Source organism: Corythoichthys intestinalis, chromosome 3, assembly GCF_030265065.1.
Source record: "Corythoichthys intestinalis isolate RoL2023-P3 chromosome 3, ASM3026506v1, whole genome shotgun sequence".
In the NCBI taxonomy this organism is placed as follows: Eukaryota; Metazoa; Chordata; class Actinopteri; order Syngnathiformes; family Syngnathidae; genus Corythoichthys; species Corythoichthys intestinalis.
Window position 1 is genome coordinate 54,694,971 of NC_080397.1, and position 17,526 is coordinate 54,712,496.

Here is a 17,526-nt window from a genome sequence, read left to right on the forward strand (position 1 = left end):
CTGACTACCATCAACTGATTACACTTGTGAGACACCAGATTGGTGAAAAGATGTCATCTTGTTTTGTAGGAATGAAATCCAGCACCTACTGCGGCCCTATGTGGAATAGTTTGGACACCACTGTCTTAAAGCGATCCATGGATAGAAAAACTTGTAGTTCTTAAAAGATAAATGTTAGGAAGAGTTATAGAAATTTTATATTAAAACCCCTCTTAATGTTTTCATTTTATTAAAATTTGTAAAATTTCCAATCAAAAAATAAACTAGTAGCTCGACATTGTTGATGTCATTACACCATGCTCAATACCCAAACCCATAAAATCATTTGGACCCAAGCGCCAGCAGAGGGCGCCAAACAACAAAATACAAGTAACAAGCGGACATTACACTGCTGTCTTTTTAATCTGAGTGGGGCATGTGCGTTAATTGCGTCAAATATTTTAACGTGATTAATTTAAAAAATTAATTACCGCCCGTTAACGCGATAATTTTGACAGCCCTAATTTATAGTTTTTGAAAATAGGCCCCGTCCAGTCGGCCTCGTTCCCGTGTCATGTCAATAGGTTATGAAGTCTATGATGGAAGTTATATCTCTTCATTTTGAATCCTGCGGTTTATAGTCCAAGAGTTAAAGGCTATTTAATGAATGGTCACTTTGCATGATTTTGTGGTGAGGTTGTTCTGCTGTGACATTAGCTGTTGAACATTATGTCCATAAGTTAGGGCCTTAGGGCACGCTCACCTGCAGACAGGCCAGCACACATTCAACCGTAACCACTCCGTCCTGTCTAAGGGGAGTGGCAAAGGTAAGAAAGTTGTAAGAGAACGAATACTCCCTTATTCCTGGATATCAGGTTTTGTCTCTGTCAGTATTTGCACTATGAAAACCAAAAAGCAGACAATACTCAAAGCAGCAGTAGCATGTTGAATGTCCCACCCACCCCCTCTAACTCTCCAACAGGGAGGCACCAAAGAAAAAGAAGGAGAGAAAACTACAAGAGAAAAACAAGCCTGTTTGACTTTCTCACCATTCGTCTTGGCTTGTGCTCTTCCTGCTGCTCCTTTCCTCACTTTGTCCTTCATGTCTGCGTATCGATTCCTTTTTCCTTTAGTGTTTTGGCTTCACTTGGCTGGAAACTGCTAGTCTTGCCTCAGACTGGAATGCAATACAGAGTAGCTGAAAATGTGCAGCTGGATGACTTGTAAGGCAAGAGTGAAAGTAAATGACTGTAGGACTCTGACTCCTGCCCCTTCTGTTCTGCAAACTCAACTTATCTGTTCTGTTAAAAAAAAAAAAAAAAAAAGCCCCACCCTCCTGTTGCTCCACACAGTCAGTCTACTCTGCGTGTCTCCCACACTTTGTTAGATTGGGTGTGTCTACGCATTCTATCTGTGCTCATTTTTTCTATCCCTGGCATGTTTGACTCCCTTTAAACTTTAGGAAGTGGAAATGAAGTAAATATATTTTGCTCTGTAAAGTCAGCCCGTGAATCATTTACAGTGGTCTGAAAAAGTATCTGAACCTTTTGGAATTTCTCACATTCCTGCATAAAATCACCATCAAATGTAATCTGATCTTTGTCAAAATCACACAGATGAAAATACAGTGTCTGCTTTAACTAAAACCATTTATAGGTTTTCATATTTTAATGAGGATAGTATGCAAACAATGACGGATGGGGGAAAAATAAGTAAGTGAACCCTCTGCCTGAGGAGACTTAGGGGCAGTTTACATGGCGACTCTGCGACACGAAGACGCAATGACTGTGCTGCGGAGTGGCCTCGCGTTCGTATGGTGTAGGCGAAAACGGAAGACAAAGACGCAAACCTTGGAATCCTAACTCCAAAGTAGGGGAATTCGATTGCGGGGGCTTGAGAGGGAGTTGCTCTGCATGCATATCAAAAGCTCCCGCGCCAATAACGTCAGCACTCGTACACGTCACATTGCGCGTGCGCAGCGGTGCTGCTAAACATTAAAAACAGCAAATATGGCAGAATGGCGGCTTTAATTTACTGTTTTTATAAAATTTTAATTTAAATAGGTTGAATGTTTCCATTTGTGTGCCTTTTTGAACAAAAGAAAATGCCATTGCTTGGAGTGGGTGGGCATGTTGTCTTCCGGACTGAGGAGGTCAAAGTGCATCATTTGCTGTCGCCTTGTAAATATGCACTGCCCCCTAGGGAGTGGCATGAATACTACATCGTTTTCATGCGGAATGGAGACTGAACCATATAAATTCAAACATGAAATGTTTCGTTTTCTCGGAGAGTCACCATGTAAAAGGCCCTTAAAGAGCAATTGAAACCAATTTTTATCAAACATTTTAAGTCAGGTATGTGCCCAATCACTGCTGAGTGGTTTAAACCTGCCCTGCCCACTATAAAACACACACCTGGGAAGAATTGTCTTGATGAGAAGCATTGCCTGATGTGCATTATGGCACGGTCAAAAGAGCTGTCTGAAGACATGCAATCAAGGATTGTTTATTTGTGCAAAGCTGGGAAAGGATACAAAACCATCTCTAAAAGTCTGGATGTTCATCAATCGACTGTCAGAGAAGTTGACTACAAATGGAGAGTTTGGCACTGTTGCTTCTCTCTCAAGGAGTGGCCGTCCACCAAAGATGACGCCAAGAGTTCAGCGCAGAATACTCAGAGATGTAAAAAAATAACCCTAAAGTGTCTGCTAAAGACTTACAGAAATCACTGGCACAGTCCAATATCTCTGTGCACACATCAACTATATGTAAAACTACGGCCAAGAATGGTGTTCATGGGAGGATTCCACGGAGGAAGCCACTGCTGTCTAAAAAAAAACATTGTTGCTCGTTTAATGTTCGCAAAAAGGCACTTGGACACTCCACAGAGGTTCTGGTAAAATATTTTGTGGACTGATGAAACCAAAGTTGAATTGTTTGGGAGTAACACACAACGTCATGTGTGGAGGAAAAATAGGACAGCTCACCAACATCAGCACCTCATCCCCACCATTAAGCATGGTGGAGGGAGCATCATGATTTGGGGCTGTTTTGCTACCTCAGGGTCTGGATAACTGCATTAATGGAAGAATGAATACAAAAGTTGGGATGATTTACAGGAAAACCTTAAGCCGTCTGACAGACAGTTAAATCTCAAAAGAGGATGGATGCTGCAACAAGACAATGATCAAAAAACACAGAAGTAAATCAACTTTAGAATGTTTTCAGAAGAACAAAATACACGTTCTGGAGTGGCCAAGCCCAGACTTGAACCTCATTGCGATGCTGTGCCATAACCTAAAGACATACATTCATGCCAGTCATCCCAGGAATCTGACTGAACTATAGCAGTTTTGTAGAGAAGAATTGGCCAAGATTAGTCCTGATCGATGTGCCAGACTGATCTGCAACTACATGAAGTGTCTGGTTGACGTTATTGCCGCCATGGGGGTGGGGGGGCACAAAAATATTCAATGTGATGGTTCACTTACTTATTTTCCACCTTTTGTCATTGTTTGCATACTATCTTCATTAAAATATGAAAACCTATTATTGTTTGGGTGGTTTTAATTAAAGCAGACAGTTTTTCATCTGTGGGATTTTGATAATGATCAGATCACTGTGATCAATGTGAGAAATTCCAAAAGGTTCAGATATTTTCATACCACTGTACAATGGTACCTCTACTCACGCAATGAATTGGTTCTGGAAGTAGTTTCGGAACTTGAAAATTCTGGAAGTAGAGTTGCGTTTTTCATGTAAATACCTGATGGGGGAAAATATTATGTGATGCCTTAACATTAGCACATTATTGTTTTTCACCTTGGGTCCCACAGTTAGGAGGGAATCTCACGAGATAACTTGTTTTGCACCATAGTACGTGCTTGAGTTCCATAGTTAGGAGGGAATCTCACAAGATAAATAAACATTCTACTTTTACCGCTGGGAGCCTCAACTGGGTCAGGAATCTCATACCCTTGCGGGGGGGGGGTCTCACGGGTTCGGGTGGTGCGTTTTCGTGGGGGCAGGGAGTGGCCACCCTTGTCCCCGCGTCAGACGTGCCTATAAGAGTCGGGAGATTCCCCCAACTCCCTGAAAGTCTGCCAGAGGATTACGTACGAGTCGCTTGGCTGTGTTCCTTCGCCACTTTGCCGGAGCGTTTGGTTCCCCGCTTATTTGTCAACGGTAAGCGATTTTCATTGTTAAGCAACATTTTGTTGTCCTGTAACGGTAACGTGGGGATTCTGGGATTGACAAACTAGATCTAACGTCATCGTTACCAATTGTTTGATACTTGTTGCTTGCTCTTGTGGGATTGTAATCAATAAATCTCATTTATTCTGCATTTTCTAATCAATAAACATCGTCTATTGAGCAAAAGTGTGCTGGTTGCTGACTCACCGCGAACCCGGAAATTTCGGAAAACAATACCCTAATCCGTTCCAAGCCCCCCTCCAAATTCAGACATAAATCTTTTACAATGCATAAAAATGCATCAAAACATGTAACAAATAAATGTTATAATTTGATTATTGAACAATAAACATGCAATCTGAGTTGTGCATTATGTAAAAAAAGAAGAATAAAGAAAAAAAGTTAATACGCTCATGTAAAGCTGTCGGAACACGAGGGGCGAATGAAGAGGAGGCTAGGATACACACATACACATACAGTAGAGGCATGGCCCTGAGTAGAGGTCCCTCTTAGCCAATTGGATGCCAGGAATGCTAAGCTATAGCCAATGGCAGAGCAGCTATAAGTATGTTACATTAAGTAAACTGCAAGTTGCAATCATACTGTATTTTTCCCTTTTGTATCCTGAAATTTCTTTTGTAACAAGAGGCAATATTTCCCCATTGAGGCGTGTCTTAACCTGAAAATTCTGTATGTGGAAACGTTCGTAAGTAGCAGTACCACCGTAAATGAACAGGAAATTTTTCTCAGGTATCCGTCAATTACTCACAGCCACCCAAAATTCAGACATAAATCTTTTCTAATACATAAAATGCATCAAAACATGTAACAAATACATGTTACAATTAGACTACTGCACGATAAACGTAAAATCACTGAGTTGTGTATAATGTAAAAGAAAAAACAAGAATAAAGAATAAAAGTTACTACAGGTAGTCCCGGGTTACGACATACTCGACTTACACGACTTTGTCTCCTCCGCCATTTTGTCTCCAGTCGTTTTTTTTTTTTTTCCAGTCGCATAAACAGGACTTTATTGTACATCACAGTATCTTATTTTTTAACTTACTTTATTAAAATGACATGTTCGGTCCTCACTAAACATGAAGTTGTTCAGCTTTACAGACATCAAACAATTGTGCTTTTTGAAGCTTTTTACTTCCTTCATTTTTGACAATTTGAGCTGTAACACACATATGTACACTGAAGCGACATGCGTTTTAACAATAAAACCCTTGACACAAAACAACTGGTGTTCAAACGTCTATGTAGTCTGATTAATATCTAAATTTAGTTGATTAAATTAGCCTAATTTGCCTAACAAAAGTCCGCTAATTTATATGCTACAAATGCTAACGTATTTACAATTTTCATAGCAAATCGCTCACACGTAACTCCACAAATTGTAGCAAACAAACTTAATTACTATTGCATACATAAACATATATTAGCTGAAACAACTTACAGCCTTATGTGGGCCAAACCAGAGAGAGTCTACTTCTCAGTCATAAGGCGACAGTCCAACCAGACTGTCACTGCTGCCACCAGAGGCCAGTGTATCCTCCATCATTAAACAAAATACAATACTTTTGGACTTTTTGGATAGTTATTATGGGGTACTTAAAGGGTTGATTCCGACTTGCGCGGAAATTCGGGTTCTGTCGCCAGCGTAGGAACGGAACACGGTGAATACCCGTACACACATGTAAAGCTGTCAGAACACGAGGGGCGAATAAAGAGGACGCTGGGATACACAAGAAAACATACAGAATACATACTCTTAGCCAATTAGATGCCAGGAATGCTAGGCAATAGCCAATGGCAGAGCAGCTATAAGTATGTTACATTAAGTAAACTCTGGTAGCTGCGAGTAGCAGTGTTTTCCGAAATTTCCAGGTTCACGGTGAATCAGTAACAGGCACACTTTTGCAAAATAGACAATGTTTATTGATTAGAAAATGCAGAATAAATGAGATTTATTGATTACAGTCCCACAGGAGCAAGCAAACAAGTATAACAAATGGCAACGATGACGCTAGATCTGAGTTTGTCAATCCCAGAATCCCTGCGTTACCGTTCACAACAAAATACTCCTTTACAATGAAAAGCGCTTACCGTGACAAATGAGCGGGGAGCCAAACGCTCCAGCAAAGCGGCAAAGGAACACAGCCAAGCAACCCGTACGTAATCCTCTGGCAGACTTCCACAATTTCATAAACATCGTTATTCTGTTACTGATTCACCGCGAGCCTGGAAATTTCGGAAAACAAGCAGCCATACTATATTTTTTTCCTTTTGTATCCTGAAATTTCTTTCGTAACAAGATGCAATATTTTCCCGTTGAGGCGTGTCTTAACCTGAAAATTCTGTATGTAAAAACCAGTGACCTTAGATGACATGCATGACTAAATAAGTGGAGTCATATTTAAATGAAACTACTACGGTTTTTTTTCTCCTCAATTGGGTGTGTCTGGTCCTTGTGATGTGGTTACTCACATATTGTGAGTGAATGTCATTTACACATCTACGCCAAACAAGACCAACAGGCTCTTCTAAATTTGACGAGAATTCCATAAACATAACATTAAATAACTCTGAGGAACGACAGAAAAGTTACAAATATCGATCGTAAAGTTGACCAAAATCCTCAAGAATACTATGCTTACTTTTACAGATCTACAGATAAGATGAAACTGATTAAGAATGGGCACCGCAATGATGAAATACACCGCTGTGCTCACAGCACACTGTACTTACCGTGGAATCAGAAAACGTCAACAAACCCGTGACGTAATCGTATAGACAGGGGGCAATGTAGTGCTGCCCTAGATAGCTCCTCGTAAATGCAAACATCACTTTACGCTTTACACGGTTTTGTAATTTATGTTTCTAGGACTTGTTTACAGCTAATATATGAGACTAAAATTATATGCAAAATCATTCAATGAAGAAATATAGAAAATAATAAAACGATTACAAGTTCAGAATTATATTTAGTCTTTTAATTCCCGATAGTACTTGAACGTAACACCATTTGACAGACCGTCCTTGGCTAATGTTGCTAGTTATCGGGTCTAGAAAAATACGACTACGAAACCTAAGAAGAGCATTTTGGAGGTTGTTGGTGAGTTTTATTCCTGCTTTTCTGTTGTAATCATTAAAAATATGACTATGAGACGATTAAGACAGCTCTCGTTCTCGCAACCTAAACCGAGCTAGCATGTACACATAACATCCTGCGAAGGCGGACAGAATATGATTCAAATGTGTTTTAAATAATGTAACATGCGTTGTTAGATCGAAGCTATAGTATTAGCTCACGTTATATTTTGTCCTTTATCCCACCATCGCGATGATACAGCGATAGCTCATGTGAATGTAAACAACTTGTGTAGTTAAAGTTTGACACTGTTATTATGTTGCCCAACTCCGTCACAGCAGTAGGTGGGAATAAGGTTGAGCTAATGTCCCTCAATTCTGGTGACCAAGGGGCTTTATCTGAGACTGCCCCTTTTGCTAAAAACGAGGACCACCAGCAGAAGAGGCCCAGTACTGTGACAGGAGATAACACACATGTGGACCAGGTGAGACCTTTCTTTTAATGCAACCTACCATGAATGCTGTTTACATTTCAGGAGGGTCCCGCTAGGGTGGGAGGAGTTTGCATGAGGTTTTCAACACGTGTGATGATGTTCAACAGCTGAACAGCCTTCTCTCAAATTGAACCTACTGATTGAAGATTTCAGCAAGGGTGGCGGGCCAGATGCGGACCGCCCCATCATCTTGTTTACTGCAAATTTGCCACCATTTTTACTTGAAGCCTATTCAAATTAGTCATACAAATATTGGGAATGCAATGCAGGATAATACACACTCGGCAGGAAAATGGTACACTTTTTTCCAATTCATTATACCCATCTGGATGCCACGAACAGTATGTAAAAAAAAAAACATTAAAAAATTCAGAGTTTAAGAGGACACTCGATGTTAACGCTATGCTAACACTATGAGTTACATTTATTGTGTGATAATCACTAAGCACAGAGCTAAAGCAACATTGTTTATTCTCTCTGACCAAGATAAGAAAACAAGCGTGTGTGCAAGCCCGCATAGAGACTAGAGACGACATACTGGTGAGTCTGGGAGTGACGCAGCACTAGGCCTGTCGCGATAACAAACTTTAGTGTGCGATAATTATTCTCATAAATTATTGCGATATGCGATATTATTGTGCCTCCAATTTTTTTCAAACCAATTTACAATAACACAATGAGAATACAGTATATATTAATAGATGAAGTACACCCATTTAAACGTGATAAATATTTACTCTTAAGTTCAAAAATACTTTTTGAGAAATCACAACTAAAAACAATAGACCATGCCTCTTAGGTAAAAAACAACAATATTGATACCACACAGAAACACAGAATAAATAAAATGTGTTTAAAAAAAAAATGCACCTGAATAACTTAAGCATTTAGGCAAATGAAAACTTTTATCGTCATAGCTTCTGCAATGGTGTTCCATAGGGATGCAACGATACAGTTAAGTCATGGTTCGGTACGATTTTTGATACGGGGGACACGATTTTCGATCCGATTCAATACATTTAATGCTCTGTAAAAAAAAAAAAAACAATTATATTTTTTGTTTCGTTTTTTTAGTGGGTTTTTTTTTTTTTTGTGAGCGAGCAAAAATTAAATTGCCATCATATAAACATGCATTTTAGTGCATAATATTTATGTGCTGACTTCTTACTGATCTGAAAAAAATTTGTATGAAAGTGCTGAGAACAATCTTTACTGTTTGTAAAGTGAGGCAGGGCACACTGTTGATTGCTACAGCTCTCTTAGTAGCTAGGTTTACTACATGAGCAAGACGTCCTATTTGTGGTCCGAATCCATCTGTGTCACGTACTGAATTAACAATATTTGCAACATTATCTATCGTCACTGGTATGGATTGATTTGGCCTTCTTAACTTCCATTCAGTCATGACAGTTTAGAATTCATCGATGTAGTGTATGGACTACGTGTCCCATAATCACTCTGGGCTCTCGTAGCCAATGGCATGGAACGTAGCACATCTAGTTTGCCATTTCATGATATTTAGTGTCTGCGCGCATTAAGAAAGTTAGCAAGCGCCGCTGAAGTCACGTCTGCACATTACTACACAGCACCAGCAAATGTCAATCGACTTTCATAAACAGGACGAGTTTGAAGCAGCTGTTCGTTGTCAAAGCGAGGTTGTTCGTAGCAGCCAAGTTGGTAACAATGTTTTGGCGGACTTCGTTGTAAATATCCGGCGTTGTGCCGAAAAATAGCCGCCCCGCGTGAAATGTCACTCCTGACGGGAGCGCCCACACGTCAACAACACCGGCGCGCCATAGATGGTCTACAGTCACCCCGGACGACTGACGCGGCCGGTATACGTTGAACAATAGGATATAATGGGAACGATTGGCTCCGGCGCTAGTTTTTGCCGGACCTGGAACGAAGATGCATTTTGCGCAGTTGGTAACGAGGAATCCGAACTTTTAACAGCGCGTCTGCCGCACGTGCGCACGCACGTGCACGCGAGGCGTTAAATCGCAGCGGAAAAATTACCGCCTTCATTTTTATTTATCGCGCGATAAATGGAATTATTGCACATTGGGACAGGCTTACGCAGCACGTCACATGAGACATACAAATGGACAATGCTACGATGCAGGCTAACTACACATAAAATGTCAACTATTGTAAGATTTGACGGACTTTGTTTTACCCTCCCGAAACACGTTTGTAGGTCGTTATCGTCTCATCTCATCGTCATGAAAAAAAGTGTTCGTTGGCAAAATATTTTCATCGTCGTCATCATTGACGAAAACAACTCTGCTTGAACTGGAATTATGGTCACGCTTCACAGTAAATTGACTTTAAATTGTTAGCAACCGCACTCAGTTCAGGCCGCCATCCATCAAAATATCTACAAAATACTTCCCCTGATAAAAATTATCGAATTACCAGTCCCAGTGGATAGTCACTCTTTGTGTCTGTGTGTGCGCGTGTGGGGGGCTGGGGGGATCTGCGTGTAGAAAAAAGCAAATCATAGATCATAGACACAAAACTTCATTTCAAACGGCAACTTTTAGGCTTTCAGGAAACACTGAAAGTCACCAAGAAAAAGATGTAGTAGTCAGTAGGGGTCGACCGATAAATCGGCAAGGCAATATATCAGGCCGATATATGGACTATAACAACAACAAAAAGCTGATACAAAAAATTTTTTGATCAGGCATCTGTGTGGGCCACTGTGGCCGCCGCTGACTGACGGTAGGATTTTAGAAGGACCCTGCAGCAGCGTGAAGGCAGGCTGCAACCAGAAGCTTCAGGCTTGCCTGTTTTGCAAATATTTTAAGATTTTTTTTTTTATCTTGCAAGAGAGAAGATGCTTTAGCCCTTAATGTTTTTCAGAGTCATCAATGCACTCTAAATGTAACTTGTAGCATTGGCGTAGTATTCGCATTATAATTAGATTTAGCATGACGAGCATCCTCTTAAACTCTCACTCGTTTACATCTCGTCGTGACGTCGTGGTGGGTTTAATTATTTGAAAATAATGTACTGTTTTTGTTGAGTGTTGTGTATATCATATAAAGAAGTGCTGCATTCATTGGTTTGGTAGCACTAGACCAGTACTTCTCAAATGGTGGGGCGCGCCCCCCAGGGGGGCGCAGAGCGATGCCAGGGGGGGCGCGAGTGACCTCGGGGAACATGCTTTTATTTTTTTATTTTTTTTGCCGTACTAGAATAAAGTGTACTTGCACATCCACTCCGTGGGTGGCAGTGGCGCTCTCATTTTCAAAGTGCGTGCAGTATTTTTGAAGTAAGCAAGAGCACACGGAAGAGACTCATGCAGAGCTGGACTCACGCAGCGACCCACTGTCTTCTTCGGTTCTCACGTGTCCGGCCGAGAAGTGCCGTTTTCGGCTTGGGATCGTCACGACCACCGCCCTCACCTACGGTTCTACCTCGGCCGCCGAGAATGCGCTTTTTTCGGGCCGTTTGCCTTTGACTTTTAATATAGTGGGAAATGAGGAAAGACCACTGTTTACTGAGTCTAAAAATGATTATAGCGGAGAAGCCAAATCAGTTAAGACGCCACTTAAAGACATTCGACCTCAATCTCATTGATAAGCCGCTTGATTGTTTTTCAGCGAAAATGTGCCGAATATTGCCAATTGTCACAATCGTCCCGCTTTGTCAGTGTTATATCAGTAAACCAGTGAGCACTGTGGTGAATCAGCGAAAATAAAAACTTTCCTTATGTCCAAAGACTTTTTTCCCCCCTTCTATTCAGTTTTGTTTTTCGGTCAAATTTTTTGGCATGTTGTCCTGAAGAGTAAATGTTTCTAATCAATTTGAATTTGTTATTATTTACTGATTTTATTACATTTTATTTTTCAGTATCAAATGGTCAAAAATGTACCTTGAGTGTATTTTTACAGTTTGGATGTGACTTTTTTTTATTTTTTTTTTAACTTCAGGCAAATTGATGCGCGTTAAGTCTTTTCTGTTACAAGCAACACAATGTTAAAAAAGTTATACTTTATTATAAGTTGATTTATGTTACTTTTTTTCTTTAATAGAAAAAAAAGGACACAATGTTAGGCTGAGGCGTACTTATAATAGTAATATAGACGAATGATACTATTTACAGTGGCGGCAGAGAGTTGGGGGGGGGGGGCGCGAAACATTTACGTCTTCCTTGGGGGGGCGTAACAGAAAATAATTGAGAAGCACTGCACTAGACCGAATGAATCTTTTCAGTCTCAGGTCATCATTGTAAATTTGAAGCTGTTGAAGCGATTAAAAAAATGCCTTTCATAATATAAGTGCTTAAAAAAAAGCATATCTGCTTTCAAAATCGGTTTTGGATATCGGCAGTTGGTTAAAAAAAAACCAAATTCAGATATTGAGGTCGGCATCGGCATCGGCATTTGAAAATCCCGTATCAGTCGACCTCTAGTAGTCAGTAAAGGTTAACTGAGTGAACAGCCACTGGCTTTGATTAATTAATTGGCTTTAATTAGGGTTGTTCCGATCATGTTTTTTTCCTGCCGATCCGATCCCGATCGTTTTAGTTTGAGTATCTGCTGATCCCGATATTTCCCGATCCGATTGCTTTTTGTTCCTCCCGATTCAATTCCAATCATTCCCGATAATTTTTCCCGATCATATACATTTTGGTAATGCATTAAGAAAAAAATGAATAAAACTCGGACGAATATATACATTCAACATACAGTACATAAGTACAGTATTTGTTTATTATGACAATAAATCCTCAAGATGGCATTTACATTATTAACATTCTTCCTGTGAGAGGGATCCACGGATAGAAAGACTTGTAATTCTTAAAGGATAAATGTGACTTTGTGTATTGTGACTAAATATTGCCATCTAGTGTATTTGTTGAGCTTTCAGTAAATGATACTGTAGCCATTTAACTTCTGCCCAAATGCATGATGGGAAGTGCAACCATGACTGTGTGTCGTGGTACCAATTGATTTATCTTCTCTGCGTTGGGAAATAACATAGGGTCTTAAGAAAAAGATCAACCACTACCTTTCCTCTCCACATTGCTTCCCACGATTGATTCTAATCGTTGGGAGAGGGACTGTAAGGCTTTAGCCATTTAAAAAAAGGCTCCAAAGGCTGCCAAAATTCACTTTACTCATTTTACGCTGCCTTTTTGCTCTATATACTGAATGGGTAAAACGGCGCCATTATAGATTGAACGCGACAATGCATGAATGGGTCGTGCAGCGCATGCGTTAATTACGGTAAATGTTGTAATTAGAAAACGATTTAATTAAAAAATACATATATATATGTGTATATATACACATATATATATAAAGGCATGTCTGATATTATTTTGCTGATTCCGATACTTTGAAAATGACGTGATCGGACCCGATCGATCAGCATCCCGATCGACATCTCTAGCTTTAATGCATTACCGTACATCTAACATGAAAATATACTTTTTCTTCAGTTACAACAAAGTTGGGAGCAGTTTCCTTCTGCCAATCTATTCGCAGTTTTGCACTGTACTGCACCGACTTTTGGGGCTCCTCCAACCGAGACTCTTCACACAGTTCCTGGTGCATCATTGCACAATAGTTGAATTAAGAAATGAAAATAACATTGCTGTTGAAGTGACTTCCTCACAAACCTATTTATCTACTAAATACTATATATGCTCTCTTCAATGAAGACTTTAAATTGTCCATAAGTGTAAATGTTTGTATATCTAAACGGGTTGAACAAAATAATGGAAAGACCTTAAAAAAAAAAAAAAAAAAAAAAACTAATATGGTGTAGGTCCGCCTTTCGCTGCAATTACAGCCTCAATTCTCTGAGGTATTGATTAATACTAGGGCTGCAGCTATCGATTATTTAAGTAATCGATTAATCTATCGATCAGTGTGTTCGAATAACCGAGTAATCAGATTACAACAATTTAATGCGTTGCAGAATAAATTTTAAGATATGTAAAAGAAATAAGTGTTTATGCCTGCAATAATATTTATTTTGGCTTGCATTGATTATACTTTCAAAAGAACATTAAATTCAAATACCAAATAAAAATGGGTGTTTCTTCAAACGATGCAGAATTTAAATTAAAAATAAATTTAAAAACCTGAGCTATAAATAAATGAGAATCGAAGTACAACAAAAGAACAACTGACTATTTTACATAGCAAAAGTCAGCTATCTTAAAGGCTATAAAATGGTAACGTTTTTTTGTAAATGCTCTTAACAAATCATTTAAACACATACACACCTATACACTAAATAACAAATACATAAACTAACATATTAGCTTTAGACAAAAACTTACAACCTTATGCTGGTCTTTACAGCGAGCAGCTGGATTCAGCCATTTTAGACGAGTTACAGCATATTCACTGTTGCCACGAGAGGGCAGTGTATACACCCAAATCAATAAAACTAAATGCAAGACTGTTAAACAGACCATTGCAACGTTACTCTAATCATTAAACGAATCCTCAAAGCAGCAAAATTTGATTCGAAGCTTTTTTTTCTAATCAAATTACTCGAGTTAATCGATTAATCGTTGCAGCACTAATTCATACAACTCGTGAATTGTTTCCAAAGGCATTTTAAGCCATGCTTCAGTTAGAATACCCTCTAACTCTTTTAGAGACGATGGCGGTGGAAATCGACGTCTTACTTGAATCACTAAAACTGACCATAAATGCTCAATAATGTTGAGGTCTGGGGATTGTGCCGGCCATACGAGATGCTCAACTTCATTAGAATGTTCCTCATGCCATTCTTTAACAATTATGTTCAGTGATTGTGATGCCAAAATGTTAGATGTTTCCATTATTATGCCCAAGCTCAGCCCTGTAATTGGCTGCTAATTATCTGAGTCTTTGAAAAAAGACCCAAATAGTGTTATTGTTTTGTTTTTTTTTGAATGGGATTTCTTCGGTGCACCGCGCACCCCGAACCGTCTGACCGATCGACACCGTTCAAATATCGAAAAGACCGGAAGATTTTCAAAATGTATCTAGTCCTACAATTTTTGACCAAATCACAATTTTTGGTTATCAAAAATTCCGGGACGGTGAGGGGCATAAAAATTTACAGTTCCCTGGAAATTTGCCAAAAACCTTCCCATTCATTTTTAATGGGATGCAACGTTGGTTCAAATTTCCCATTCAATTCCAATGGAATTTCCAATGGAATTTACATTCCATTGATGCCATTGACGGCCATGTATTTCGATTCTATTGATGCAAATGTACTTAGACTCCATTGACGCATATGTAAGTCGATGCCATTGACGGCCATTGACGTCCAAATTTCCAATTCATTTTCAATGGCAAAAAAACAAATTTACCCAGATCAAAAGGAAATGACCAGATATCAATAGGACGTGTCCCCCAAATGACCTGGTATGACAAACCACGCCCCCCCAAATGTCCCCAAATGACCTGATATGACTAGGACATGCCCCCAAATGTCCCTTAATGAACTGATATGACCAGGACACGCCCCCCAAATGTCCCTAATGATCTTATTTGACCAGGACACGCCCCCCAAATGTCCCCATATCAACAGGAAGTGACCTGATATTGTCCCTGAAATGTCCCCAAACCAACCTGGGCAGGGCTAAAATCTGTATCCCGACACAGCAAAGACCCAGAGTAATTTCTCCAGAAATTGCCGTTTCTAGTTAGTCCCAAAGTATGCAATATAGATTGCTACAAATCTAACCAAGAAAACTGGTATTCAAAATACAGGATGGATGGTTGGAAATAAGCAGATTGCTACAAATCTAACCAAGAAAACTGGTATTCAAAATACAGGATGGATGGTTGGAAATAAGCAGATTAATGTTTCATTACCAAGTTGGGTTGTTCATGGGTTGCCTACCATTACAAAGTTGTGGCTGGTTCAAAGTATGTAAACAACAATTAGTGAAATGTAAATTAGTGAAGAAACCCACCCGCAAGAGTTATAATCCGGTGGTATAACACCCCTCTCGCCCACTGAGCTACAGATGACCGAGAAAAGCGCGACGAAGTCCAAAGCGTGATGTACTGTATGTCACAATGTGCTTCTCTGCAACAACTCCTAACACCTTGCAAAACTCCAAGACTGTGCCAGGCATGACTGAAATAGTCTATTGACTCAGCATTGTCACAATTCACACCCCTCAAGTGTTCATCAATCTCAGCGCTCAGTAATTCTTACTTAGTGCGAGAGTTGGTTTGTGCTCCTGTTCTAATGGACAAAAATAGCTGCTACATTCTTTACTCACTGAGCGACAGCATGGCATAATGAAGACACTGCCCAGCGAAAGAAACAGTTCGACTATACTTGGAAGTCACATATTGTTCCTCTGTATGGCTTCCACACACGTTTGTTGAGTGACAGGGATTTGAAGCTACTTTCCAAGGTTTTGCAACAAGACCTTGAATAGCACTTGGTATTGACATATTTAGAATGACAAATTATTACTTTTCTGTAAGTGTCAACACCCTCCTGACTTGTTTCTGAATTTCCAGTTGTGTAATTGTGTGTCAAGTAGTGGAGGGCTCCAATTGTGTAAGATTCAAAGAAAAAAGGGCTGTTTACAAGCTGTACTTGCGTCACCCTTACAGAGAGGGAAAGCCAGATTAGGAGAGTAGAACAGAGTATATGCCTGACCAAGAGAAGAGAAGGACAAAGGAGGCCCGGTCCTTGCCTGTCCGTTGTTTTTTACTTGGGCAGATGAGTTAAAGTTCCCTCTTGAGTAGTAGCTTAATCGAACAAACCCAAGTGAGCACTAGGGTTGTGCCATCTTACGCACCCCACGATTCGATTCGATTCGATTACGATTAAGGATGCTATGATTCGATTATTGAACGATGATCACGTTATTGGCGATGATCACGGTTATCGCTAGGGTTGTTCCGATCATGTTATTTTGCTCCCGATCCGATCCCGGTCGTTTTAGTTTGAGTATCTGCCGATCCCGATATTTCCCGATCCGATTGCTTTTTTTTGCTCCCGATTCAATTCCAATCATTCCCGATAATTTTTCCCGATGAAAAACGTATGAAAAGGGATCTGAACCTTTTGGAATTTCTCACATTTCTGCATAAAATCCCCATCAAATGTGATCTTTGTCAAAATCACACAGATGAAAAAACAGTGTCTGTTTAACTAAAACTAGGGTTGTTCCGATCATGTTTTTTTGCTCCCGATCTGATTCCGGTCATTTTAGTTTGAGTATCTGCCAATCCCGATATTTCCCGATCCGATTGTTTTTTTTTTTTTTTGCTCCCGATTCAATTCCAATCATTCCCGATAATTTTCCCAGATCATATACATTTTGGCAATGCATTAAGAAAAAAATGAATAAAACTCGGAAGAATATATACATTCAACATACAGTACATAAGTACTGTATTTGTTTATTATGACAATAAATCCTCAAGATGGCATTTACATTATTAACATTCTTTCTGTGAGATCCACGGATAGAAAGACTTGTGACTTTGTATATTGTGACTAAATATTGCCATCTTGTTTATTTGTTGAGCTTTCAGTAAATGATACTGTAGCCATGCCCCAATGCATGATGGGAAGTGGAACCATGACTGTGCATAGTGCTACCAATTGATATATCTTCTCTGCGTTGGGAAATAAAATAAGGTGTAAAGAAAAAGATCAATTGCTACCTTACTTCCCCACATTGCTTCCCATGATATTACTAATCGTAGGGAGAGGGATTGTATGGCTTTAGCCAATTAAAAAAAGGCTCCAAAGGCTGCCAAAATTCA

The 17,526-nt window shown here is 39.6% G+C and overlaps 2 protein-coding genes across 7 annotated transcripts in view; one reads left to right on the top strand and one right to left on the bottom strand.

Annotated features, from left to right (window-relative positions):
* The window catches only part of si:ch211-166a6.5 (clustered mitochondria protein homolog), a 76,492-nt gene extending 68,620 nt beyond the window's left edge, over window positions 1–7,872 (bottom strand). Inside the window, exons 1-2 of one of the 3 annotated variants that reach the window (XM_057831415.1) lie at window positions 7,785–7,872; window positions 1,029–1,156 (exon numbers count right to left, since the gene is read on the bottom strand). In XM_057831415.1, the coding sequence (XP_057687398.1) occupies window positions 1,029–1,083 (55 nt within the window). In that variant the 5' untranslated portion in view covers window positions 1,084–1,156; window positions 7,785–7,872. Of the gene's footprint in view, window positions 1–1,028; window positions 1,157–6,929; window positions 6,949–7,493; window positions 7,567–7,784 lie in introns of those variants that run through there. The other 2 variants (XM_057831417.1, XM_057831416.1) reach the window with 2 other exon arrangements.
* Window positions 6,969–17,526, top strand: part of ddhd2 (DDHD domain containing 2) — a 60,476-nt gene continuing 49,918 nt past the window's right edge. The window contains exons 1-2 of one of the 4 annotated variants that reach the window (XM_057831419.1): window positions 6,969–7,296; window positions 7,614–7,756. In XM_057831419.1, coding sequence (XP_057687402.1) covers window positions 7,637–7,756 — 120 coding nt within the window. In that variant the 5' untranslated portion in view covers window positions 6,969–7,296; window positions 7,614–7,636. Of the gene's footprint in view, window positions 7,297–7,610; window positions 7,757–17,526 lie in introns of all 4 variants that reach the window. The other 3 variants (XR_009062701.1, XM_057831420.1, XM_057831421.1) reach the window with 3 other exon arrangements.